This window comes from Canis aureus, chromosome 38 (assembly GCF_053574225.1).
Source record: "Canis aureus isolate CA01 chromosome 38, VMU_Caureus_v.1.0, whole genome shotgun sequence".
In the NCBI taxonomy this organism is placed as follows: domain Eukaryota; kingdom Metazoa; phylum Chordata; class Mammalia; order Carnivora; family Canidae; genus Canis; species Canis aureus.
The window spans coordinates 12,500,500-12,527,100 of record NC_135648.1 but is presented as its reverse complement, the minus strand read 5'-3'; the positions used below and the strand labels follow the sequence as shown (position 1 = coordinate 12,527,100).

At 37.7% G+C, this 26,601-nt stretch overlaps 1 protein-coding gene across 1 annotated transcript in view; it reads right to left on the bottom strand.

Moving 5' to 3' along the window:
• USH2A (usherin) overlaps window positions 1-26,601 on the bottom strand; it is a 693,391-nt gene that overhangs the window by 395,132 nt on the left and 271,658 nt on the right. The window contains exons 23-29 of the mRNA XM_077886665.1: window positions 25,663-25,764; window positions 23,578-23,757; window positions 21,643-21,773; window positions 16,420-16,693; window positions 11,731-11,934; window positions 11,523-11,603; window positions 8,689-8,883 (exon numbers count right to left, since the gene is read on the bottom strand). Coding sequence (XP_077742791.1) covers window positions 8,689-8,883; window positions 11,523-11,603; window positions 11,731-11,934; window positions 16,420-16,693; window positions 21,643-21,773; window positions 23,578-23,757; window positions 25,663-25,764 — 1,167 coding nt within the window. The remainder of the gene's footprint in view (window positions 1-8,688; window positions 8,884-11,522; window positions 11,604-11,730; window positions 11,935-16,419; window positions 16,694-21,642; window positions 21,774-23,577; window positions 23,758-25,662; window positions 25,765-26,601) is intronic.

Below are 26,601 nucleotides of genomic sequence, written 5' to 3'. Positions count from 1 at the left end.
TGCATTGGGATCTTTTTTTCACTAAACCCCATGGGCATCCTGAAATTTAGAACTTGTTGTTGATCTGTTTTCCTGTTTCTTATATAAATAGTGAGCTCTGTGCCTTTCTACTGGACACCTGGGGATGGTGATAGGGGGTGGCCTTGCTAGAAACTCAGAATTTCACACCATCTCTATATCAACTGAATCAGACTGGATTTTACCAAGATCTCTTGTAATTCTCATTTCTTTTCCTTGGGCAACATTCAGAGGTACTGCCCCTAAGTTTCAGAGGATCAGAGGCCCTCTAACTCTGCCTCTATTTCTCCATTCACCCTCAGCATTATTCTGCCTGCAAAGCTAACACACCTGGTACAAGAGGCAGGAGAAAACAAAGCAGGGATAAATTCAAGCCCAGCAGGTGAAAAATGATATCTTCTCAGCTGACCATTCTCCCTCCTTGTTTCATGTTCCTAAATATATAATCCCCAGACCTTCTTCAAGAGAATCAATTGGAACACTCCAGTTGATGGTAATGCAGATTTACAAAGCCTAGCTCAAGTATACAGACTCTTGTGTAGGAGACCCAAGAATCTGTATCTTATAAGCAACCCAGAAATCACTTTATGACCAAAAGAGTTAAGAATCACTCGTTTTTACTACCAAGATACAGAAGAGAAAGAAAAACGAAAAGCAGATCTTTAGTATGCAACCCAATTTCTTTAAGTAGAAGATTAGAGTCTATTGTATATGAGGACTGAACCAATTTTAGTACAAAAGCTATAATATGAGTTGCATTATAAATTAAAATGTCTTTCATTTATTTTTCTACATAAATTTAGACTCATTTGGGTAATCTGAGAGGTTATCGGTTCTTCTGCTCAACTACAGTGAATAATAAATATAATTAATTATCATTATTTATCATTATAAACAAGGAATATATAACTATTTGGCTTTAGCTCAATGCAACAATGAAACTGAGAAAATATTTTTTGTGTACCAATTATAGCCCTAGCACTATGCCAAATTCTATCCCAATTATGCAGATAAGTTTATATGTTTAATATCTTAAGGGAAAAAAATATTGCATATGTGCAAATTCTTGAATCCACTCATTCTTGACATAATTTCAAATCAAATTGTGAAGTCACTTTCTGAGCAGCCCTTGGTTTGAAGGGAAATGCCAGGACTGTCTCTCTGGGAAGCAACTTCGCATGTTAACAGGGCTGGAGGGAAAATCAGCAAAGGCTACCAGAGTTAATTGGAGCCCTTTGCAACAAGTCTAAAGATACACTGGAGTGATAACTGCAGGGCTTTCTACCCTGAGGCTCCAGCTGAGGAAATGAACTTTCAAGAACTCCCCGCTCTGAACCCTGGCCTTGAGAGGGCACAGAATCCAGACCCTGCAGCCCAAAGGGGCCCATTTGCTCCTGAGCGGGGCTGTTAACCCTTGGACTCTCCACTGCTACTGGGATTTATCTCATTTAATCCACCGGTAGCCAAATTCATGAATGGTAAATACTGTGCCCCACTATTCTATTCTTCTGCTGCTTAGTTAATATTCATTTTTTTCCCTTTTGCTTTCTGCATTTTGTGTGATCATAATTTTCTACTTCCTCCCAATACTCAGGCACTCAATTTTTGTTGTCCCATGATTTTCCTTTGCTAATTTTATCTACTTCATTTTCATATTTTATCATTTTTATATAGATATTTATCCTTTTTTGTCCTACGTTTTCAAGTTTCAGGTGGGAGGTGAAAGTGGCTATAAGCATTTCTGGGTAAAACTGAGACTTGCTCACAGTGTCAAACGCCTCCCTTCAACCGTGTTTCCCATTGCTGGCTGTACAACAGAATTTTCTGCAGACACTAAAGATATAGATGCCCAGGCTGCATTCTAAACTAAAAAATCAGACACTTTGTAGGTGGAGCCTAGGCATCAGGATTTTGTTAAAGCTCCCTAGGTAGTTCAGTGTGCACTCATGGTTCAGAACCACAGCCTTACAAGAATACCAATGAAATGACCAAAGATTTAGAAATAGCTGGAAGGAGTCCAGGCAAACACAAATGGACTACTAGAGTAAGAGCCCAGGGCAAACTGAACCCGCAGCTGGGCACAGAATGCCCACAGCTTCTCAGAACTCCTCATTCACCAAACACTGGGGAGAAAGGTGTTGAGATTCATATATTGCTGTGAGTCTACTGCAATTTTTACCACAACTGACCTGGCATGATCCCAGTGAAGGTTTTTTATCAACAGAAACCAAATGCCTAGTCAGGTGATTTGAAAATTATTTAATTGTCCTGAGTGAACACTGAAGCTGAAGGTAAATTTAGGGATGGAGCAAATGAACTATGGACGTGGGAGCTGAGGATGCATTTGGCCAACGAGAAGAATATCTGTGACTCAAAAGGAAGAGAGCATAGAACTCCAAGTACATACAGACTATTATGCTCTGGGGGAGACTGAATTCAGGAAACCTGTAAAATTTTTAAATCCTCAGTTTCATGCTATTAATATGATCTAAAAGAACTTGGAGTCCATGACGCCAGAGATGGAAGGTAAGTGGTAAAAGACAGGGATGAAAAATTGAGAATACTGGGAGGTAGGCAGAAATCCAGGTGAATTGGATGAAATGAGGAACAAATGCAAACCATAGAAAAGATTGAAATAGAAAAATTTAAAAATCACCTTAGAAAGTTCAAAGAGCAGAATCAATCATGAAAAATCAGAAAATGAAAAGGGAATGAATTACTAAGTCATACCTAGAATTATAAGAATTAATTCGTTGAACACTCACTATGTGCCTGTTTCTGAGCAAAATATTCCATACAGACAATTCATTTTTTTTATATTCACAATTCCACAACAGGTTTTTACATTCAGTTTATAGGTAAGAACATGGGATTCTTATATAGGGATATGTTTTTCAACGTGCCTGGGATCATCATCAGCTATCATCAGCTAACAAGTGACATAGCTGGAATTTGAACCTTACTGACTGGACTCTGCAAGCTGTGTATTGGACCACAAAAATAGAGCAAACTGGGAAAAAATAGATAATGTTGAAAACTGCTCTTTCTTACCAGAAGAAACAATGATATATACAACAGCAAACTTTCCAAGCCAAGGAAGGACCCAAGTCTGAAGAATAAAAGAGCTTGCTCTATAACAGAAAGAAATACATGAAAAGACACCAACACATTTTATAATAACTTAATTGGTTAAGAACCCTATGTAAACCAATACAGCTAAATTACCTTGTGGATCCAGTATTGACATTGCCTCAAAAAAAAAAAAAAAAAAAAAAAGCCATTTTAACAACCAAAAGTAAACAATAAAATCTCATCAAAGTCACTTCAGAAATGCTAAAAGGGGGATTAATTTAAGGTCAATTACAAAATTGGTTGTGATCTACTTTGCTTATGTTCCTCTCTCAGTACCCTGTTATCTCAACCAAATCGCAAAGCAGCTTCCACTATGCAATCACCACACCCCTCACATCTCCAGCAAATCCAGCTCTCTGGCTTCACTTCCTTACTCCCACCACATTTTCTAGTATTACTTTCTCTTTACCGTTAAATGCTCCATAATCTTTAAGATTACCTCCTACATATGTCTGTGTCTGTGGATTTTCAAACCCCTTGAAAGAAAGCAGTTAAAGAATTCGTAGTCCACACAGGCAAGAATAAAAAAATAAAAGAATAGTTTTTAAAAGTATTAAAAATAACAAAAGTGGAAAGTATGAAATATGATGGTAGAAATAAGGGCAGTTATATAAATTATAAAAATAAATATAAGTTAAACTGCCAATTCAATTTCAAATTGAAGAGAAAACTAAATCAAATGAGATTCTATTTATAGAGATATACCTAAAATGATTTTGAACATTAAAAATATGAATAATGAATGTAAAGTAATAAGAAAAAGGAAAATACACTGAAAAAGCAAGTTTCCAAAAGAGAAATTAATAAAATTACATTAGTAGTTGAGACTTTTCCTTAGTTTCAATACAGATTGGGTATTTAAAAATAAATAATAATTGGTCAATAGTTCTCTAATTTTATTTTCTCATACACATTCACATGATTGATAGGACCTATAGTAATATCCAATAATAAATATATTGTACTGGTTTTCATTCTAGGGGGTTATTTCCCTCCATAGGAATATCCTTCAGAATCTTAGGAGAGGCTAGTATAATTTGTAAAGCCTCTCTGTCCCCTCTTTCTGATATGATTTAACTTCAAATTTAGAATTACTAATTCAGAGAATATGCATTATATATTATCAATAGGGCATATCCAATAAAAACAAATATTAGTCTACCCTGAATGGAGATATTTTCAAATCGCTCATAGAAAATTAACAGAAAAATTTTGAAATACTATGTTAACTACAGAAAACTTTTTTTAATAAAATTAAAATAAAAAGAAAAGAAAAATGAGAAATGAGGGTTGCAACATATAATGCAAACATAAGTATAATATTCTTCATATGTAAAGAGATATTTTAAATCAATGAGAAAAATACGAGTCTTCCAATAGAAAAATTGACAATGAAACTTGCTAGGAATGTCATAAAAGAAATACAAATGACCAGTAAATACTGAAAATACTTAATGTCTCTAGTAATCAAGCCAAATCAAAACCATATTCTGCTATATTTTGAGAAATTACAAAGTTGTTTTTTTTTTTTTTTTTTTTATGATAGTCACAGAGAGAGAGAGAGAGGCAGAGACACAGGCAGAGGGAGAAGCAGGCTCCATGCACCGGGAGCCTGATGTGGGATTCGATCCCGGGTCTCCAGGATCGTGCCCTGGGCCAAAGGCAGGCGCCAAACCGCTGCGCCACCCAGGGATCCCACAAAGTTGTTTTTAAACTCTAAAACTTGTTCAGCTGAGATGAAATGAAATGTACCCTCTTGTATTGTGCTTACTCCGGTAAGTATATTTTGTACAGCCTTTTGGCATATAATTTGGTAGTATACAAATCATTATCCTTTGTTGAGAAATTATTATATGTTAAGCATTGTGCCACACACCTTAAAAATACCTGATAGCTAACATTTATACACTGCAATCCATGTATCAAATGCTGTTGTGTGTTCTTTACATATACACAGATTCATTTGATCCTGACAGCTAAGCTACAAAGTAGGTAGTTATTTCATTCCCATTGATCTGTAGGGAATCAGAAACACACAGGTGTTAACTGATTTGTACAAGTTTCCAAAGCTAAAAAGCATTATAGCTAGAATATCATAACACTTAATATTTTTAATATTCTCCCAAGATAAATATTATTATCTCTTTCATAGGTTAAGACATTAAAGAAAGGTCCAAGAGGACACATAAGTTCCCCAAATTCAGGGACGTGAGATAGCCAAGTTTTGTATCAATGTCTGCTTGACTTCAAAGTCCAAGAGTGTATAATGTTTTAAAAGGCTTTGACTCAGTTGTTCCATTTTGAGATATTCATCTTACCATTATTATTGAGAATTCCTTCAAAGATTTATATAGAGACTTTAAAAAAATCATATTAATTATAAAAGCAAAAGTTGGAAGTCCAGAAAATGATGAGACGCTAAGACAAACCGAGATTTGGACAGAGACAGTGGAAAACAACTGAAGGATTCTGAAGAGAAAGCACGATGTCTGGTTGCTTTCTGGAATGGACTTACAGCGAGGTTAGTGGGAAAGAGGATCACAGTTGTCTAGGTGAGAGATTGGAGTGGTTTGGCTTGACAGTAGATATGGGGAGAGATAGCTGAATTTAACACATAATTTGGAAAATCGGTCAATAAACATGGATATGAGGCATGAAGAGAATGTGAAAAGTTGAACAAAATTCTCAAGCTTGATTAGCTGGATGTCTGCAGGTGTCATTTATTGACACTGGTTATGCAGGAGAACAGGAGTTCAGGTTTGGATATGGTCAGTTCAGATTATGAGATTGGATATGGTCAGAGATTATGAGACGTCTGTTAGAAATGTCCATCTTTCCAAATGCCCATTGAATACAGACATTTGGAGATCTAGGTGGGATGTGGACTGAGGAGTCAGTACCATCTATATGGTATTTGATGCTGGGAATTGATGAGGTTCCTGGAATAAGACTGTAGAAAAACAGAAAGAGAGTGAAAGATTCCAGGTCTAAACTCTGAGGTTCTCCAAAATGTAGAGTCAAGCTTCAGAAAGATAAGGAAAGGAAACCAAATCAAGGGGCTGAGAACTGGGAGGTGAACAGCAGGGTCATTGAAGCAAAGAAATATTTCAAGAAACAATGAGTAGTTTACTATGCCTAATGATGTTGAGCAGTCAAGATCAAGACTGTAGTGGTCTTTATATAGGTAAATAGGGAAGTGCCCAGAAGTCCCATAAAGTGAAGAAATGGGAGCAACATCCACAAATATTCTTGCTAGAAGCAAGTTTGGGAAGAGGAGAGAGGGAGCCATAGGTGGAAAGGAATCTAGATAAAAGGAAGGTTTTTAATCATTGGTTCAAGTCTGTTTGTTTATGTTTAACAATGTGAGTGGATAGAGTTTGAATGATCCTGGGAAGAATCCATGTGGGCAGTGGTTATCCCAACTTTGGCATGCATCAGAATCAGATAAGGAGGGCTTATAAAACAAGGATTACAGGGCAGTCTGGGTGGCTCAGTGGTTTAGTGCCTGCCTTCGGCCCAGGGTGTGATCCTGAAGACCTGTGATCAAGTCCCGCATCGGTCTCCCTGCATGGAGCCTGCTTCTCCCTCCTCCTGTGTCTCTGCCTCTCTCTCTCTCTCTCTCTCTGTTATAAATAAATAAATCTTTTAAAAAATCTTAAAATAAATAAATAAATAAAACAAGGATTGCTGAGCTCTGCCTCCATAGTTACTGATCCAACATGTGTGGGTGGGCTAGAGAATTTGCATTAACAATGAGGTCTCAGGTGATGCCATTGATGCTGGTCCCAGAGCCATAACTTGTGAACCATTATCATGGAGAGAGAGATTAAAATATGATTGGGAGGGGGGCACCTGGGTAGCTCAGTGGTTGAGCATTTGTCTTTGGCTCAGGTCGTGATCCCAGAGTTCTGGAATTGAGTCCCACATCAGGCTCCTTGCAGGGAGCCTGCTTCTCCCTCTGCCTATGTCTCTGCCCCTTTCTCTGTATCTCTCATGCATAAATAAAGAAAATATTTTAAAAACATATGATCGGGAGGGAGAGAAGCTATCAATCACATCTCTGAAAAGGCAGGAAGAGTCAGAGGTCCAGAGGACTTTTGAAGATTTTATTTTTTATAGAATAATGAAAGCTTTGTACAAACAGGAAGGAAAAGAAAAAAATGTAAAAATTAAAGATAATAATGATGGCAAATACTTCTAATGTGCCAAAAAGAATTTTAAATGTCGTAGCAAGCATTAATGCATTTCACCCCTAATAACAACCTTATCACTCAGAAAAATGCAATTAATATATATGTTTGCTAGTAAGAGAGTGACAGAAATCCTATATGTTGGATTCTGTTTCTTCTCTGGTGTCTAAGATGATCTAATGTGAGACCATCAGCTGAGTGGGAGGAGGAAGGGAGGTTAGCATTTAGATAGTTTGGAAAAATCTAAAATATTTAATGAGGAGGATAGGAGAAGGAGCTTATTATAGAAATACGGTACAGTTGGCATCATTACCGAGTGCCCATTTGAAAATGAGGACTGAGAATTTGTAGTGACAAACTGCTCATTTTTTCCCGGCTCACTTAGCTCTAATGTGCAGCCCGGGCAAAGGCAAACAATGGGCTTAATCGGGTTGGCTTTCATCAGGTGGGTAAAATAGGGAAGAAGGAACTGGAAGATGGGAAATTTTGTTTAATTGGTTATAGATTTGGGTGGTAGTTTCTAAGGAATCTAAAGAAGGATGAAAAGACTAGATGGCGTTGACCAACAGACATCAAAAGGTAATAACATCCATATAGTTTTTCAAGTTATAAAATTCTTTGACAGGAAAATTTTTTTTCTATCAAATTTGTTGATGCATTTTACTTTTTTTGGTCAAAGGCTTAATAAATCTGACTCTGCATTTAAATGTGCTTTAACATTTCATGAAGCTGAAAACTGCTGTCTTACTACATGTGCACATGTTTGAGTATGGGACACACGTGCAATGTGTATGAGCACATTGCCCTGCAATCGTTCTGCATGGCATGGCGCCCTGTGAGAAATTGATTCACTGGGTTGCCAGTCAAACTGCTGGTGCTCTCATACTCCCCAACCTTGGACATAATTAGGTTTAATCAACAATTTTCCAATAAATAATGGTGCTATGAACTTGGGCTAGTCCCAAAGAGTACATTTTTGCATGGTGAAATGGGTAAGCTGGTCCTGTAGGGTATACCTAGGACTCCGATATGAGGCATATGGGGTGTTTAAGGGCTAGGGCAACCTGTCCCCTTATCTTTTGGGAAAGAGAGGGTCTCAACCTTGTGATAAAGCTCTCCATAAGAGCCCATTAACGTTATAGAATCATCCTCTTCCTCCTAGGCAGATATAAGCTTCCATCTCTTATATCAAGATGGCTCTTGCTGTTTTTAACCAGGCAAAAATATAGGAATAGCTCATTTTTGAAAAAAAAAAAAAAAAAAAAAAACCTTAAAGAATGTTTTCATTTAGAATCAAAACAAAAAAAAATATATGAATACAGTCTGCTCCTTGAGGAATCACCTTTACCTGTGAGGGTGCTGGTATTGAAAAGCTCAGACGTGGCTGAGGGCCTACGGGGTGAATGGGGGTCATCCTCACTGTAGGCTCGCAGAACGTACTTCTCAATTACTCCTCTCACCACAACGGGTTCGTCCCAGGTCACCTCAATGCTATATCCGTTTACGCTGCGGACTCTTGAGGGAGTTGGCACACTTTGTGGAGCTGTGAAAGAATAAAAGAGAAAACAGGGAAAATGGCCGTTCTCAGAAGACTCTTGCTCCTATTCTTCACTTTTAATGGCCGCAGTAAATCAGACTCAACCATTAGCATAAATACAATTTATTAGAGTTGTAACTTTTCAGCATTGATTTAATATGACTGCACATCTTGAGCCATTCAGTTTAAGCGATATTTCAAAACCATCAAAACTCCATCGACATAACGTTCTTTCAAGTCTAGTCCAGGTTTTCCAAAAACATTTAATGTACCAGACATGTTTTAAACATCACTCATAAAGGAGGAGGTGGATGGTAGGCAGATAACAAGTTCAAACAATATAATGATGTACCCCTTTGAAGCGAGATAATTAGACTGTTATTATACATAGTGGTTTGACACTTTTATATCTTCAGTGTATTAGCCAAAAAATATCACAAATGTGATTGGATTGTACTTGAACGTCTGATCTAATTTTCCAAATTCAATTGTTTTTTCAAATTAATTTCGAAAAAGCGAAGTTCTCCCAGATATGATATACAGGATACATTCCTAATTGCATTTCAGGGGGTAGAGTAACTGGCGCCCTTGAGATCATACAAAATCACTTTCAGAGATACTCTCTTCAGAGCAGCTCAGAAATAACACAGAATGAGGAAGTTTAAAGGAATCGCAAAACCTCACTCACAAGCTGAGTCCCCTAATTTTAAAAATCCATAACCTTTAACTATTTATTAGATATTTCCACCGTTCTGATCAGTAACAACTTCATCACAGCCGACTGCTCTGGGAACACTGAGAAAAACCCAAGGAACTCCATGGCAGGATGATGGATGAGAGGCCGGCTCTCGCTGCCCGTGGACTCCTGAGCCCTGTCGATGGAGGATCACTCTGGTTTTCCCACATCAAATATCCTCCTTCTCTGACTTTACTGTTCAGACCAATAAAATAGGACAGCTTCAAGGGAAACAAAGTGAACACAGAGTGGGGGGAGACGTCCAGAGGCCGAGAACCACTGTCTGCGCTGTTAAAACACCACGGGCGCCTATGGAAAGCCCACAGGCCACGCAATCAAGATGCAAGCAAAGGGACAACGGGAGTGATGTTGATTTTATTAGTTCTGAAATGTGGTACAGGGCAAAGTACAGTGCCGTCTAACAGATGGCCTTCTCATAAGGGACAGAGCAAAACTGACTCAAAAATAATTAAATAGTGCAATTATTCTCCCACCCTTGGGAGCATGTAGCTGCTCAGTGTTGTGGTCAGATTGTAAATATGAATTTATGGCATAAGACTTTGTGGTCAGATCATTGCTATAAATTCAGGGCTCTATTTGCATACTTTCTCGGTGGTACTCAAAACGGGCACTCTTTAGCTAGGGAAGCAATGCACTTTCCAGACACCTATTTACATTGCTGACTTAGACTAAAAGCAAGCTTTAGAGGGTATTTGTTAATCAAGTCGAGGAGGTGAAATAGGGGCAGAGGATGTGCCAGTGACAAATGAATATTTTATATCACAGCATTTTCCAAGTTCTGAAGTTGAAAAGGATTTTAAGGGACCGTTCGGTTCATTGTCTCTGTAAATAGATGACAATTTAAAACATCCTTGGAAAGCGTCAGTTTGTCCACTTCTGGAAAATCTGTAGGCAAAGAGCTTTGAAAAGCCATTCTTAGCGGCCCATCTCTGTGTTTAGTTATCTTAGATTAAGATTTCTCAAAAGTTGTCTGTGTTAGTAGCCCCTGGTTAATAGTAAGTATGAGAGGGTATCTTGGTGAAAAACACACCTTTAGATAAGTGACCTGCTAAGGGTAAATTGCCTTCAAGAGACATAAATGATAGTCCTACGATATGTATTTGACTCTGACCAATGTTTGACTCCAAATGGCAAAAGGCTACTGATTCGCAAAACTTCTCAAGATGAATGGCTTCTTGTGAGGGTATCATGTAAAAAGATGTTGTGGTCACTGTGAGAAGTACAGAGCACTTATAATATCAGTTGTCTGAGATTCAATCTAATATAGTCTATCTCATGGTCTTCCCCCCCCACCCCTCCAATTCAAGAAATTTAGACCAATCAGCAATTTCTATCCTGGGGGAGTCATTCTAAGATCCTAATAGTCACCACCATGGCAAACATCTGCCATGATGCCATAAAAGACACATCTGCTTCCAACCAGGGTACAGGTTTCAAATGTACCCTCTGTGGGAGACAGGCTAGAAGGTGCCACCCCCACCCAATGGTAATCAATCCTGACATTAGCTTCTTGGGTCCTATGCAATCTGCAAAGGTTTTATATATATATATATATATTCCTATAGACACAAGCCTATCAAATCCTTAAGACAACTTGACCCTGCTTCCTTCTGCATTTGAAGACGAAAGAATCAAGCCTGAGTGAACCCTTATGAATAACTGAGAAGTCAAAACACCAACCTACTAAGCATTTTAACCATTAACTGTAACCTCCTAAGCATTTTACCCACTGACATTTGCAAACCAAGGCATGCTCTGCCATAAGATTACAGACACTCTGCTTGCTTCAAGGTACTATAGTCTTTTCTTTTTCCTACATGCATGAATATGTATGCACATACATGGGCATGTGTGTGCACATAGACATTTTAAGAGAAATAAGATTTACCTGCTCCTGGTGTGCGGGCCCGACTCCAATCGCTGTATACAGAACCTCCTTCGTGTGAGGCTACCACTCGATACAGGTATTCTTAAGTGGAAATAAGCAGCAGAAAGATTAAAATATTACTCATATAGACTAGCAGTGGGCTGGCAGGGAGGGAAGAGGCGACAAGTGGGAGACATGTAACATTTAATTTAGAGCACCTCCACATTACCTGTAAAAGGCTGGAGACCACTCTCGTAAACACTCTGCTCTTTTCCCCGGTAAACCAGGATGGAGTCATTTCCCCTGCAGTTAACATCGCTGTCAGTTGATAGGCATCCATCCAGATTGACTCTGACAGCACTGCTGGACACAGATGCCAAGTTAACGACAGCACCCCGTGCAAATTTAACATCCTTCATGCAACCACCGAAACCTAGCAAATAGTAAGGGATTAATATCACATAAAAGGCTTGAGTCATTAATTACCAATCATTTCTGTCCTCTGCAGCACTACGTTTTGATGAGGCATGGGGGTTGCTGTAGATACAATTTTTAAACTTTTGAGTCTCATTTGGGGAGATCCTTTACGCTTCCTTCTGCTTTTTACCAGGCTGAGTTGTCACGAAGAGGTATTACATTTATGTTATCTTGAAAAAATATATAAGGTGATCATTATAATTCAGCTGGATTATATGCAATTGAAAGTATTTATTATACTTCTTTAGGCCCACATTTTTTCATTCTGCTTAGTCTTATGAAATACAATTTAGGCAATTAGACATTATGGTAGAGGGGTAGCCATATGTCCCTCAATTCTGGAAAATTCAGTCACCTATATAAGTCATTGTTTTAGTGCCAAAAATAATATTTGAAGGGGCACAATTATTCAACAAGCTCACTGGGGGAAAATACCCTTTGAGGGTTATTATGCAAGACAGCAGGAGGGAGGATATAGTTTCAAAATACACTGGTATCTGGAGATACTGACATGAATTCTGTTAGAATCATTTTCTGAGTTGTAGAACTAAGTCCTGCTTAAATCAGCCTACAGAGGAGCTATCCCTATGCTCTACCATTTTCACGGAGTTCCATAATATTGACAATACACAATGATCACGGTCTTGTGTTCACATTAGCATGACAGGGAGCAAATCCCCTTCAGGTAATGGCAGCATCCGAGATTTCTCAGAATGCATATTTTACCCAGTTGACTTTAGAACCACCACAGTGCAGCACAGTTCTGGGAAGTTCACCAGGAAATGTGGAAGAAATAGATGAGGAGTTTGCACTGCTCTTTTGTTAGACGACCAGAGGTCATCCATCAACCAGGAAGTAGTGGTGGCTTTGGATTACATGCTATTTTGTGTAAACAGAGATCCGCTCAATGAGCGTTGGCAGCGCTCTGCGCAGGAAACTGCACACAGTTGTAAAAGAAGAGACAGACTGAGTTGAGATAATGTGCACACACACTCTTTCTGAACAGAATACTGTCAACTTTGAAAGGTCCAAACACAGGTTGAGCTCTTTTCAAGAGTAAAGCACATCAGCAGGAAGAGAAAATAAAACATAATGCAATGCCTAACAGGAAAATAAGCTAATAGTAACAACGAGCAAATTGTTCTCTTCAGCATTTATATGATGTCTTATTATGTCTTCTAACACATTAAGTTGCAGCCTATTTCCTTTCAAAATGTCTTTGCTTGTATTCACGTTCCTTTAGGCCCCACTGATCAGTACTGCTCGTCTATCTTGAACACATAAGTTGGGTGAGTTGAAATGAAAGCAATGAAGCTCAATATAAAAGCATATGCTTGAAAATTCAGAAGTTAGGGATTCTGATTTCTTTACCAGCAGCAATTTCCTGACAGCTTGGAGTTCAGTTACCTAACTTCTCCGTACTTACATTTTCGTAACAACGAAGTGTGAACAGTGGAAAGGCGGCTTTGGCAAACATCTGAACGTTGTTACAAGAAAAGCTCCATTATTGTGTAAAGGGCACAGAGCCTCAGATTTGCAAGATGGAAAGAGTCTTCCAGAGATAGATGGTGCTGATGGTTGACAGCAATGTAATTATACTTAATGCCACTGAACTGTACACTCAATGGCTAAGATGGTAAATTTTATGTATATTTCACTAATTCTAAAAATTTTTAATAAAAAAAAGAAATGACTTAAAAATTAATTCATGGGGTGAAATTTTAGATTTGGGAAAGGCCACAGAGGTGGTCTTCCTTCATTCTGGAGATAAAGAGAAAGGTCCAGAGAGTCATTGGATACGGTTTCTAAGTATTAATCTTCCTTAGGAAGTAGTACTCTGACCTCAGGCCTTGGAGGTAAAGAATCCTGGGCTCTAGTGTGTGGTCCTCACTCTGCTATCTTAGTGCAGACAAAGTTTTGTCCAATTAAGTCACCATTCTTCCAACTCTGCACCAGAGTAATTTCCACCGGACATATTCTTCAATTACCTTCAAACTTTGGGAGGGGTGTTAGGACAGGAGGAGGGGAAAGGGCCTGTCTGTGGGAGAAATAGAGATGCCTCCTTTGCTTGCTTTGGAGAATCAAAAATGACTCCCCACCTCAAGGCCCCTGAATAACTAAAAGGTGGTCCAGAAATCCATGCTGATGAATCAGAAAAACAGTAGCCCTTCTGAGAGAGGCAGCCCAACATGGGGGCACTGGCCCATAGGAAGGCTGGCTTCCAGCCTCTACTCCTGCCTTCTCCACACAGGGCTTGGGTCAGAGCATAATCTGTGATTCCATGTGCCACCATCACCCCCACGCTGCAGGTAAGTGATAGTCCCCAGTGGTAGTTCTAAGATAAATGCCCATGATCTGAGGTGACGCATCTTCAGCAAATTAGGTTGCCCAGCATTTCCAAACTACAGAGGAAAGTTAATTTGCATTGATTCAAAGGAAGATTACAATATTAGTGGATATGAAAAAAAATAGCTCTAATATGACCACAAAATAGAGCCTCTGAAAAAAGGTGCTAATTAAGAAGCACAGAACATTTTAAGACCATTTGATAGTGGATTAAAAAAAATACAGTAAGTGCACATGATTAATTTTAATTGCAATTCACTACATACAGGCAGCACCCCCATATGGTGAATATTCTCCTGATCGCTGTATAAAACATGCAGTTACCATATAGATTAGTATCACTCAAAGCATCTGAGTCAGAATCGTAGGGAATAGGGTCATAAAATCTGCATTTTTAATAACCTTTCCAGGAGATTCCAATGTATCTTGAATAGTAATAATAATGACAGCTAATTTTATTGAGTTCTTACTATGTTCCAGTTTCTATACTTCCATATTTTATCAATTGGCTTGAGGACCACTGATAGGCATGATACTGCAATGATAAAAATTTAGTATTACCCATAAATAAAATATCTTTCAGTATCGTAGACTTCGTCACAATACAGATTAAATTATCCCTGTTGGGTTTATGTTGATATGTTAAACTTCTATGATGATCGTCTTATAATTTCAGTTAAAATTTGGCTAAAGCCAAGTCTCTATGCCCATCATAGTAATGGGTTTTTGTGTACTTTTAGAAGTATAATTGCACATACACAGGGGATTTTTGTCCTAGATGTAAGTAGGATCAAGTAATCTTCCTCATATAAAGGGTTTTCAAGCTCTTTCTAACCTCAAAAACCTGAAAACCAGGAGAAGCTCTTATATGAATGTAATATTTTTAGCTGCTGTTACATCTTAAGTGCCTTGAAAATGTCATTACTGTCTTACACCCCAGATATTCATTAACTCCTTACTAGTACCCTTCTAAAAGTCTCCTTAGAGCTTGCCATATATTTTCTATTCAAAGGCATTTAAATCTTTATGTACTTACCAAATAGGCAAAGACTGCTTTGTGGAAATTTTAACCATTCGCTGTACATAGATTTTGAAATATGTAGAGAACATTTTCTACAGGGGGGCATGCTTCCTCACAACCTAGAAGTTTCTGTGCTTTCCCCAATTCACACAAAAGGAACACTGGCCAATGCCCATAAAAGAAAACACTTGACTCTAATAAGGAGAGTGGCTTTTGACAACCAGGCTGCCCAAGACAGAAAGGCTTGCTCTCTGCTTACTGGCTTCCTTACTGCTTACTGACCTTGGGAAAGTGCCTTTGCCCTTCAGTTTCCTCATCTGTAAAACGGGGATTTAAATGATCATATCAAACACATGGGCTTGGTAGGAAGTGCTGACCCACTTATTCTCATGGAAAGCTTTCAGAACCATGAATTCTGCACACAGAATGCGCTCGGCTACTGTCAGCCTTTTTGAATTAATAATTTCTCTGATTATGTTCAAATTCATTATATGAGTTAAATGCTTGCTTTAGTTATAAGTCATGCACTCATGCACTTTTTCTTTCACTCATGGTTATTAATAATAAATGAAATATAGATTTTTTTCACCAGTATGTTTAAAATTCAACTACACCCAGCCTTTCATGTGCTTTGCTAGAGGAGAGCTCCATGGAAATGCAGAGACAATTAGCAGTTATGTCAGAAAAAAATCCCAGTGAATTTAATGCCATTTTCCTTAGCTGTACACACCAACCTAGTTTATGTTTTTCATCTGTGACTACAGATAATGATCAGTATCAGAAAGAACCAGAAAACACATGAGGAAATATATACATAAATCACAATTATATTTGCTGAAGATAAGTTGGGATAAGTATATTGATTATAATAGGTGTAAGGGCACACTCTTAATGGCAACCTATAGGACTATTTGAAGAAATATTCTATGATTTTTCTTTTAGAGCTTCAAAAAAAGGGATGGATAGATATTGCTTCCAGCCTGACTCTGCTGCTATATCTTAAAACACAGAACCACCAAAGCCTGGGAGGACCAGAGCTGTATTTACTTGAGAATTCCTCCAGATGGACTTTACCTTGTTCCAAACTCAGGTGTTTATAAGAGTCCTGCAGCTCCTGTGGGGTTCCTCCCACGTAGACTGGGGAATTCACCATCAGTGGCTGTGCTCTGGACTGTGACACACGTTCCCTCAGTTCATTCATGCTTGCTGCTATGAGGGAATCTTTCTTTTTAATAATCACTTTATTCCACTTTCCATCACAATAAGACATCCCGAGCCGTAGATCCACTTGTGTAAAGGTAAGACTGGTATTGAACCGGAAGCTCAATATTCCACTCTTCAGCTCTATCTGTATTTCACATTAAAAAAGAAAATAGGTATATAAAAAGACTGCAGAATGGCAGTTTGGGAGAGAGCAGAAGGTCAATTTCTTGAAGAAAAGCAACAAATTTCCCTGAAAGCACTCTATAAAAATGTTCCACTTTATTCTAAGCAGGACTGGAGTAACATATAATGGAGTATTTTGCAAGCTTGTAATTGACATGAAGAATGTTGTATTGAGTCAAACAGATTCATACCCAGTAATGATTATACAGTGTAATACAACAGAATGTAGGCAAAAAGTTTTATTTATTTTATTTATGTTTTTTTGCGGGGGGGTGCAACACAGGTAAAAGATAAGTGACTGAATGAAGAGAATAGTTTGAACTATGACTGTATTTTTACTTGAGTTTTTAGAAAATGAGAAAATACTACTTCATATATCAATTTAATTTGGGGGAAAAATATGACAAGACAATAAGAAAATGAAATGTCAAGCCTGATTAAGCTTATTTTAACTGCTTGGTGAACTCAATTTCAAATTTGTAAGATGGATTTTGATTCAATATTTCAGTTTTATTATTCTAAATCTCTAACGAAGGTAATTGCTTCTATGTGTATTCTTTTAGATTAAGGTGTCATTTTCTAATACGAATATATTTTACCCAAATTTTCATGGTAAAGGAAATGCCTCCATATGTTTCCCTTCAAAATGGGTACTTGAAATTATTTTATCTACTATGTTTTTATTTTGTTAGAACTCAAACTAGCAAAAATAAGATACTTAAAAAATTGAGATCAATCATGTCAAATAAGATTAAGCAATTCCAGATAAAAATTAAGACTTGTTCTATATAAATATCATTTTTGTGAAGCACATTGGATAAGCAGTCCTGTGTCTATTCACGCAATAAATATTGAGTCCCCCCACTATGTTCCATGAACCTGCTACTATAAGATCAACACTATTCCCAAGAATCACGTTGTCCAACAGCAGAGGCAAACACCTGGGAGTAATACCATAACCAAGAGAAGAATAAGTACAATGACAACAAAGAAAGCATATATATTTTATTCCCTGGGAACTGGGAAAGGTTTAAATTACAACTTTCGGAAATATGTAAGATCCATGAAGTATCCTTCGACACAGGGGGATCAGCACATTCAATGGCATGGGGACATGTATGAACTCATTAGATTTAGAAAACAAATACTAAATTAGGTAAGATAGAGGATACATATGGTGGAGGGAGGTTAGAAAGAGTCCTGTCAAGTATGTAGAAGCAAGGTTTCAGAGGATTTGAGTGATATGGAAAACATACATCTTTCATCTGTTTGACACCAAAGGTTATATTCTTTCCACTATTATCTTGTGCTGAAAGTTTACCCTTCCAGTCATAGGAAGTTCATACTGGAAATGAAAGCTGCCCTGGAACTGGAGAAATCTATTAGGGAATCACTACAATTGTGAGAAAAATGATGAGAACCATTGAAATACACATAACAGTAGTGAGGTCAGTGAAAACTCAAAGAAGTATTTTAAAAAGCAACTCAGCTTTTAAAGTCTCAGCAAGACCTGACAAATATCTGAATGTGTTAGATGAATAAAAAGTAAGTCAAGGATACCCATGCTCTTTCTTGCTTGGGTATGTTTGACTACCACCACGATATGAAAGCACTAGGAAAGGAAGACCTGATATTATCATTGTCAGTGAGGAATGAGGTCAATTTTAAACATACTGAGTTTGAGATGTCTAAAAACACCCAGAAGAAACATTTTTTGAGGCAGTTGAACATAAAGATCTAGGCCAGTAAAATAGAAAAGGTTCATGAGAAGATAAACAAGATCATCCAGTCAGTGTAAAAGCAGTCAAAAGAAAAGATGAGTGAGTATAGAGTCCTCAGCCAGACCAACACTTTAAGAGGAAGGTAGAGTAGATATAATTCTTTAAGTTGACAATGATCTTTTTGGAGAAACCATAAGGATTTAATAAAAATCAAGAGCAACTAGTATTTTGGAAAGTCAGCAGGGAAGAATATGTTAAGGAAAAAAAAAAGAAGATAGAGGAAGATCAGTTAAGATAAAGATAGAAAATTATCTACTAGACTAGAAAATGCAGGGGTCCCTGGCAACACTAAAACGTTTTGCAGTGGTAGGACTAGGAATCATATGTATAGTAGTTTTGAGGATTGGAGTGTGATATTAAAAAAAGTGGAACTAATCAGAGTAATTACCTTCAATGCAATAGACACTGAAAGGGAGGGAAGTACAAAGGAATAATTTTCAAAGTCAAAGGAAAAAAATTTAAAATAAATGAAGCTCAATCATTTTCTATGTTGAGGGAGAAGAGCCAATGGAGAACCTTGGAACTAACAAAAGGAGGATAATTTCAAGCACAAGCTCTTGCAGGAAAAGGGATAGAATCTAGAATAGAGTTAGAAATACTAACTTTGGTTGGAAACATGGTAATTAAGTATTTGTTCTCCTGGATCAGGAGAGGGTGAAACCAGACTTGACTCATCAAAAAAGCAGGAGGTCGAGAGTTTGGAAGATAAAGGGATTATGTTTCTTTCCATTCTAGGGATGAAACTCTCTGAAGACATTCAGGTTGTAGTGTTTTCCAGGGGTGACATTCTCTTTCTTTCATGTTCCACAACTAATCTGTGAACAAATCCTGTAAACAAGAAATACTGCTGAATGAAGGAATCAGAAGCCTCAAAACTCTGTCTTCATACTTATTTCAATTTTCCTATGGTGATCAGCAAAATGGCTGTTGAGACAGAAAAGCTAGGAAACTAGGCTGATTGACCCAGGGTTATGGCATTGAAGACACCAGTTGAGAGTATTGACGGAAAAATGGTTGAAAAGCTCTATTATGGTATCTGAGGTGGAGAGCAAGTAAATTAAACAGAAAGTGGTCTGATAGCCAATGGCTTCATCATCTTAGTGAACTCAGTAAGAGAGAGCAAGAGCTGAAAGCTTATGAGGATATATTTTGAGATTTAAGATTTTAGCAGTGAAAACTTTCTGAGTTAATCAAGTTCTAGAGGATAGCCATGTATATTGAAGCTACTTAAGATAATGGGAAGAATTCTTATTGAGAGATAATCTGGGAAAAGCCTAAGTCTTCAGATATGGAAGGGTAGAATGTAATTTCTAGGAACGTCTGCTTCCTTTATAGCTATTTTGGAAATACGAAAAGCAAGCCTAGCACACAGCAGATACTCAACATATATTTGTCTAAATGTTTTGATGCTTTAAGATTTATTTCATTAAAGCTTAAAGTTAATATTACTATTCAATATAGTGGAAATGTCTTATATTTCCCAAGTGAATGAATGGAGGAAGATGGAAGGTATAGTAGGATGTGTGACCCTCCAATAGTGGCAAGTGGTCTTTAAGAGGAAAGGCCTAAGGAAAATATCTTTGCATCCTCCCCAGAATTTACACACATATAGATGATTAAAGAATGCTTAGTGAGGGTCACTACAACATGAACTCATTCACAGGTTCACTCATTCATTCATCCAACAGTGTTTACCAAACACTTAATAAGCACAAGAGGTAGGCACCTGTAAAGACAGCCAAAGTCCTGTATTCAGAGAGGTTACATTTCAGTGAGGGAGGCAAACAGTAAATAAGAGGACAAATAAATACTTTAAATAAGCTGAAATTTTAATAAATAATGTGAACAGATATATTTCCACTTACCTGGTCAGCAAAATGGATATAATCTAGGAATGTACAAAATCAATGAAGTGAAAATATCTTAGAATCATAAAATCACTAAGACATGTGTTTTATTATCTATTTGCCTAGATATGAGCAATGAGGTTAAAGTGCTCATAATTTTCCCTTGATTCTATGTATGTTCTTTAGAATAGCTTTTTAAAAAATTAACACTTTAATCACATACTAATTTTTGATAATGGTATCTATCTGCCTGTCTGATGAAAAGCAAGTAAGAGCAATTACACTTGCCCCCTGTAGTTAGATAAATGTATAAAAATTTTCATAGCAGCTTTAGTTGCCATAGCAAAAACATGGAAACAACCAGTATGTCACTGACAGGAAAAGAGACAAATTACACAACCATGAAAATGTGTATCTACATGGAGAACACGAGTGACTCAGAAAAATGTTGAGTACAAGAAAACAATTGCCTAAAGGTAGAGTATGATGTAACTTTTATGAATGTCAAAGAAAAAAGAATTTTTAGGCATTGATACATAGTGTTCAAACTATAACTACATGCCAGGGGAAAATAAACAGAAAATTCTGATTACATATTAGCTCTAGAGAGATATAGGGAAATGGATTAGGAAAGGGCCTATAAGTAAAAGCAAAAAGTGATATTTTAGTTCTTGGGTTGGGTGGTAGGTTCATGAGTATTCACTGTACATTTATACCTTTATGTATATGTGTATAATATGAAATATTATATATTTATTATAAGAGTACCTGGGTGACTCAGTCAGTTAAGCATTGGTTTGACTCAGGTCATGATATCATGGGTCCTGAGATTAAGCCCTGTGCCAGGCTCTGCACTTAGCGGGAAGTCTGATTGAAGATTCTCTGCCTCCGCCCCTTCCCCAACTCATGCACATCCTCTCTCTCTTAAATAAATAAATATTTAAAAAAAATATATATATACGGAAATCAAATGGGATTATCTTAATTCCTCATAACTACTCTGTTTTGCTAAAATTATAATTACAATTTCCACAGGAACAATGGTCATTTAAAAAAAACTCATGATTCCAAAGCACAAAATGTTTCACAGGATTCTAAAACTAAAAATGACTTAGGGAAGAAAATGAAAACAAAAGTGAATTTCAAAAGAAATCCCAACCTAGCATATTAATACATAATATTAACACATAATCCCAATTTTCCTTATTTATTTTAAAGTTATATCTGATATTTTTTTTATATCTGATATTTTAAAGTAAATTTAACTAAATAAGTTAACATACAGCAAGAAAATCAGGTCCATCTTCGTTGTAAACGAAAAGAAGCAATCCATTCAATTGGTCAGTTCTGAACTTGAAGGAAATCTCAAAATCCATTCCGCCATGAAATATGTATGGATGGAGTTCCAGGAACCCTTTAAAGAAAAGAACATGTGCATTTCAGCATGCGCAAAGCACTACTGCCAGCATCTTAAAGGTGGTACAAAGACTAGGACAGACCCTGCCATCAGGAAAATCTATGCAAAAGAAGACACAAATCGGTTAAGAAATCCCCCTTGGCAAATTGAACACCAATAAAAAATAAATTTATATAAAATAAAGACAGGAAACCACAAATGTTGGAGAGGATGTGGAGAAAGGAGAACCCTCTTGCACTGTTGGTGGGAATGTGAACTGGTGCAGCCACTCTGGAAAACTGCGTGGAGGTTCCTCAAAGAGTTAAAAATAGACCTGCCCTACGACCCAGCAATTGCACTGTTGGGGATTTACCCCAAATATACAGGTGCAGTGAAATGCCGGGACACCTGCACCCCGATGTTTATAGCAGCAATGTCCACAATAGCCAAACTTTGGAAGGAGCCTCGGTGTCCATCGATAGATAAATGGATAAAGAAGATGTGGGCTATGTATTCAGTGGAGTATTACTCAGCCATTAGAAAGGACAAATACCCACCGTTTGCTTCAATGTGGACAGAACTGAAGAATAAGCATTTCACTTATGCTGAGTGAGATAAGTCAATCGGAGAAGGACAAACATTATATGGTATCATTCATTTGGGGAATATAAAAAATATTGAAAGGGAATAAAAGGGAAAGGAGAGAAAATGAGTGGGAAATATCAGTGAGGGTGGCAGAATATGAGAGTCACCTAACTCTGGGAAAAGAACAAGAGGTAGTGGAAAGGGAGGTGGGCGGGGGGTTGGGGTGACTGGATGATGGGCACTGAGGGGGGCACTTGGCGGGATGAGCAGTGGGTGTTATGCTACATGTTGGCAAATTGAACTCCAATAAAAAGTTTAAAAAAAAAAAAAAAAGAAAATCCCCCTTGGAAATGTATAGAAGAGACAGCATGAACTTGACATACATTTTAAGAGGAAGAAATTTACTCTCTACACCGTGGATATGATTAAGACTAGGACTGTTTTATATCAGTGTTCACAATAACAAATTGCACTGACTAAGAGAAATTCAGAGTAATGACAGTGTTGAGAAAAGAGCAATGGAAAAGTGCACAAACTGGGAGATTATTTAGCTTTCTATTCTGAAGATAGTTTAAGCAACTTAATAATAGTAACCAGCTTAGTTATAAATATAGGAGGCAGCGGTGGGCTTGTATTTGACGAAGTCCTATCCACGAAGTCACCGGACTCCCTTCCACACCCTCACCCTGGGTGCCTGCCAGGCAGAGACTGTAGCTGGGGAGGTGGGCCAGGGATACTACCTCTTGCCTTTGCAGCAGCCTTTGGAGCAATGGTAGTAATGGTGGTGACATCTTTCAGCTCTCCCTTAATGGCCTATTCATCCCATTATATAGCTGAAATTCTACTCTTGAGAATACTGTCGGTCTATATAATAGGATAAGCAGATATTTGTGCATTAACCTGGTAAATAAAATGCTTTTGAAACATCTTTCCGAATAAAAGTACATTCTAAGTAAAACAACTGACTAATAAAAGATATTTTTGACACTACCACAAGTAAACCAAGAAGTGCCGTGGGCTAGCAGAGGTCTGGCACACGAATACAGGTTTGTAAGTCTTACAACTTATATTACACATTCAGACTTTGAGAATGTATTTATGCATATCATGGCATCACTAGTATTTCTGTGATACTAGGGTCAAATGGGGTCAAAGTAGTTGGACAGGGGAGATTAAATTGTGCAAAGGTTAGAGCATCCATGTTAAGCAACCACTGGTGCCTACTTTAGAAGCTTACCTGTTCCCAGGAACTGGGCTCCATCTTGTAATGAAGTGGGGCATCCCTCCCAGCTGTTATACACGTTGACTTGCTCTTCAGCGCTCTGCCAAACCAGAGGCTCCCAAATAGCAAAGGGATTATACTTCTTCATAAAATACATATCCTTGACACAGCCCACAAAACCCTTTTGGATTATGTCTGTAGGAGTTGACAGATATCAAGAAATGTGTATTTTGGAAAAAAAATGCAAGCAATTAATTTTATGAGCCATTAAAATAAAAGAAGTAGGCAAGAGCTAGCTCTCACCACCTATTTACTGCAAACCTCCTGATGATTCACATAAACACCACACTGTCACCTACGCTACGTGGTAACAATCATAATGTTTAGCCTTGGTTCGGACCCATCATATATGCAGAAACAGATGTTTATGCAAAAAATTTGTGTTTATAGTAGTAGCCAGAGTATTGCCTTCTGAACTAATGAGATTTCATCTAGTCTTAAAAATAAAAGTGTGGTAAAAAGTTTTAAAAGACTTGAAGGAAGTATTTCTATTAGATCTATTAGTTTGTAGTTTAGTTTCTTCATCGTGATGAACCAGTCTGCTAAACACAGAAGTCAATAATTCGATTTCATATTTAGGAATTAATGTAATGTTGACCTTAATTTTAGGATACTCTAGACCGGGCAGATGCGGGGTTTATGAATATAGCAAACAGGGTGGTAATAGAGGGTTGGAAAGGAAAGTGGGCAAATGAGAAAATTAGAGAAACAGAAACATTTCGTACAGCACTGTCCCTATGGATCAATGCAAAGCTTAGCTCTCAGCTTTGGAGTGTATGACTGGACTCTAGGGAAGGTATTTACCAGCAATCAAAGTTCTACAAAGCCAATTCATATGCACAATATAAGATTATTTATTTATACTGAAGATGTGTCCTCTACAGGAAGGGTGCTTGGTATCAGGGTATGCTCCCCTCCTGGTGCATGGATGTAGCCAAGAAGTATGCTTGATGGATAAGGAACTAGGACAAAGGTTCGAGAGCTCTCCCTCTGTGTGTGTGTGTATGTGTGTGTGTATGTGTGTGTGTGTGTCTGTGTGTGTGTGTCTGTGTGTGTGTGTCTGTGTGTGTGTGAATATTTTCAAGGGACTTTTCTGTCTAAAGTAGTCCAATGAAACCCTCTCTACTCGAGAGATATTTCTCAGGAGGTAACTATATTCAGTCTTGGGTATTTAAATATATCCCTCTCCAAGTTTCACTGAAAACATGTTATTCCTTTTGATCTTCATCAGGATTCCCTAAAGACCACCATGCATGCACAATTTATACTTATCTAGGTTCTAGCTCATTTGTAATATTTATGTAGTTATATTTTACTTCCTGGGAGAGACTAGGAAGACCTTATGCCCTTCAAAGAGGACATGGGAAAACAACCCTAAAATCTTAGCGATGTATTTGGAAAGGTGACTTTTTTCTGCCTAAGGTTCACTTCATCCATGTTAGTTTTTATTGATTTCACTTTGAATCAGTTTCTGTTCTCTTGTTCTAAAAACATAGGAATTATTTTGTCTCAGTCTCAATTATAGTACTTATGGCATTTGCTCGGCACTATATGCCCTCTATTATATATCCTCTATTGTGGCAAAGACCACATTTTACTCATCTATGGGCTCCTAGGGACTGGTTCAGTGCTGATCACATGCTCAGGACTCAGGGAATGCTCTTTAGCCTATTTAGAATATAAATCAAGCCCATAGTTTCGCATTTCTGTGTTGCTTCAAGTTTAAAATCTTAGAAAAATTGATAAATAATCCTAAAATAAGATACCTTGGACTGAAATTAGTATCATTCATTTCAGCAAAAGTTTATTAAACTTGTTTCATGTATCAAGGGATGGCACCAAGAATTTAAATGCAAGTAATACACAGTTCCTTTAGAAAAGAAGAGACCTAAGCGACATTTTTGGGATACTGATATAGGAAATACAGCATGAGATAGAATATAACACTATTATTCATATTTTAAAATAATGTTTTCATACTTGATTGCGTTGTACATTTTGATGATAACATACAAATCTTCTACCCTCCAGCAAACTCACCGGGATCCTTCCTGAGGATGGTGTAACCCTGTGGAAGTCCTCCCACAAACACTCCCGTGTTCCCTCCAATGATAGTGCTTCCATTCTGGGTGGCCGAAGAACCTATGGAAAAGGAGATGAGAATTCCAACTTCACCAGGATAATCTGGGTTCTACTAATTTAACAAATGATTAAACCCTTCATTGATCTTCTGGACACCACACTTTCTTGGTTCTCTTTTTTGTTATCATTCTTCAATGGTTCTTCCTCATGGCCCTAACATTTTGATGTTGGAAGGATCAGCCCTTCTCCCCTCTCAGATCTCCTTCTTTCTCCACATACACAGATGTCCTAAGTCCTCTAGAAGGATGACCTAGAGTAGAGGGCTAGGGCACCTTGCAAATGACTAGGCCCAAGACCAGAAGAGGCCTGTGTCCCTGGCTATACTGTATAACAATGAAAATCTCATGTTAAGATTTCTAACATTTCTAACTCCATCTTTTCTTGGGAGGAGGGGGATTTTCTTTTTTTTTCTCAGAGCCCAAACCACTCTAATTAGTCCTCCTTATATCTGGTAAGTAGGTGTTAAATGCCATCCTTAGCTGACAATCCCCAATATATATCCTTAATCTGGAAATCTTCCCTGAACTAAGAGTTGTATCCAAAAACCTACTGATATTTCCACTTGGATGCCTCACAGATGCTAAGACTGAAGGCATTCACATGAACATCTCTCTCCATATCAGTTTCTCCCATGATCCTGCCAACCTTATTTATGGCAGCTGCATTCTTTCAGTTGCCCAGGCCCCAAACTTAGCAGTCATGTTCTACATTAGGGATTAGCAAACTCTTTCTGTAAAGGGCCAAGTAGTACATATTCTAGGCTCTGTAGACCATGCAGCTTGAAATGGCCACAGACAACAATGTATAACGAATGCATATAGTTGTACTCCAATAAAA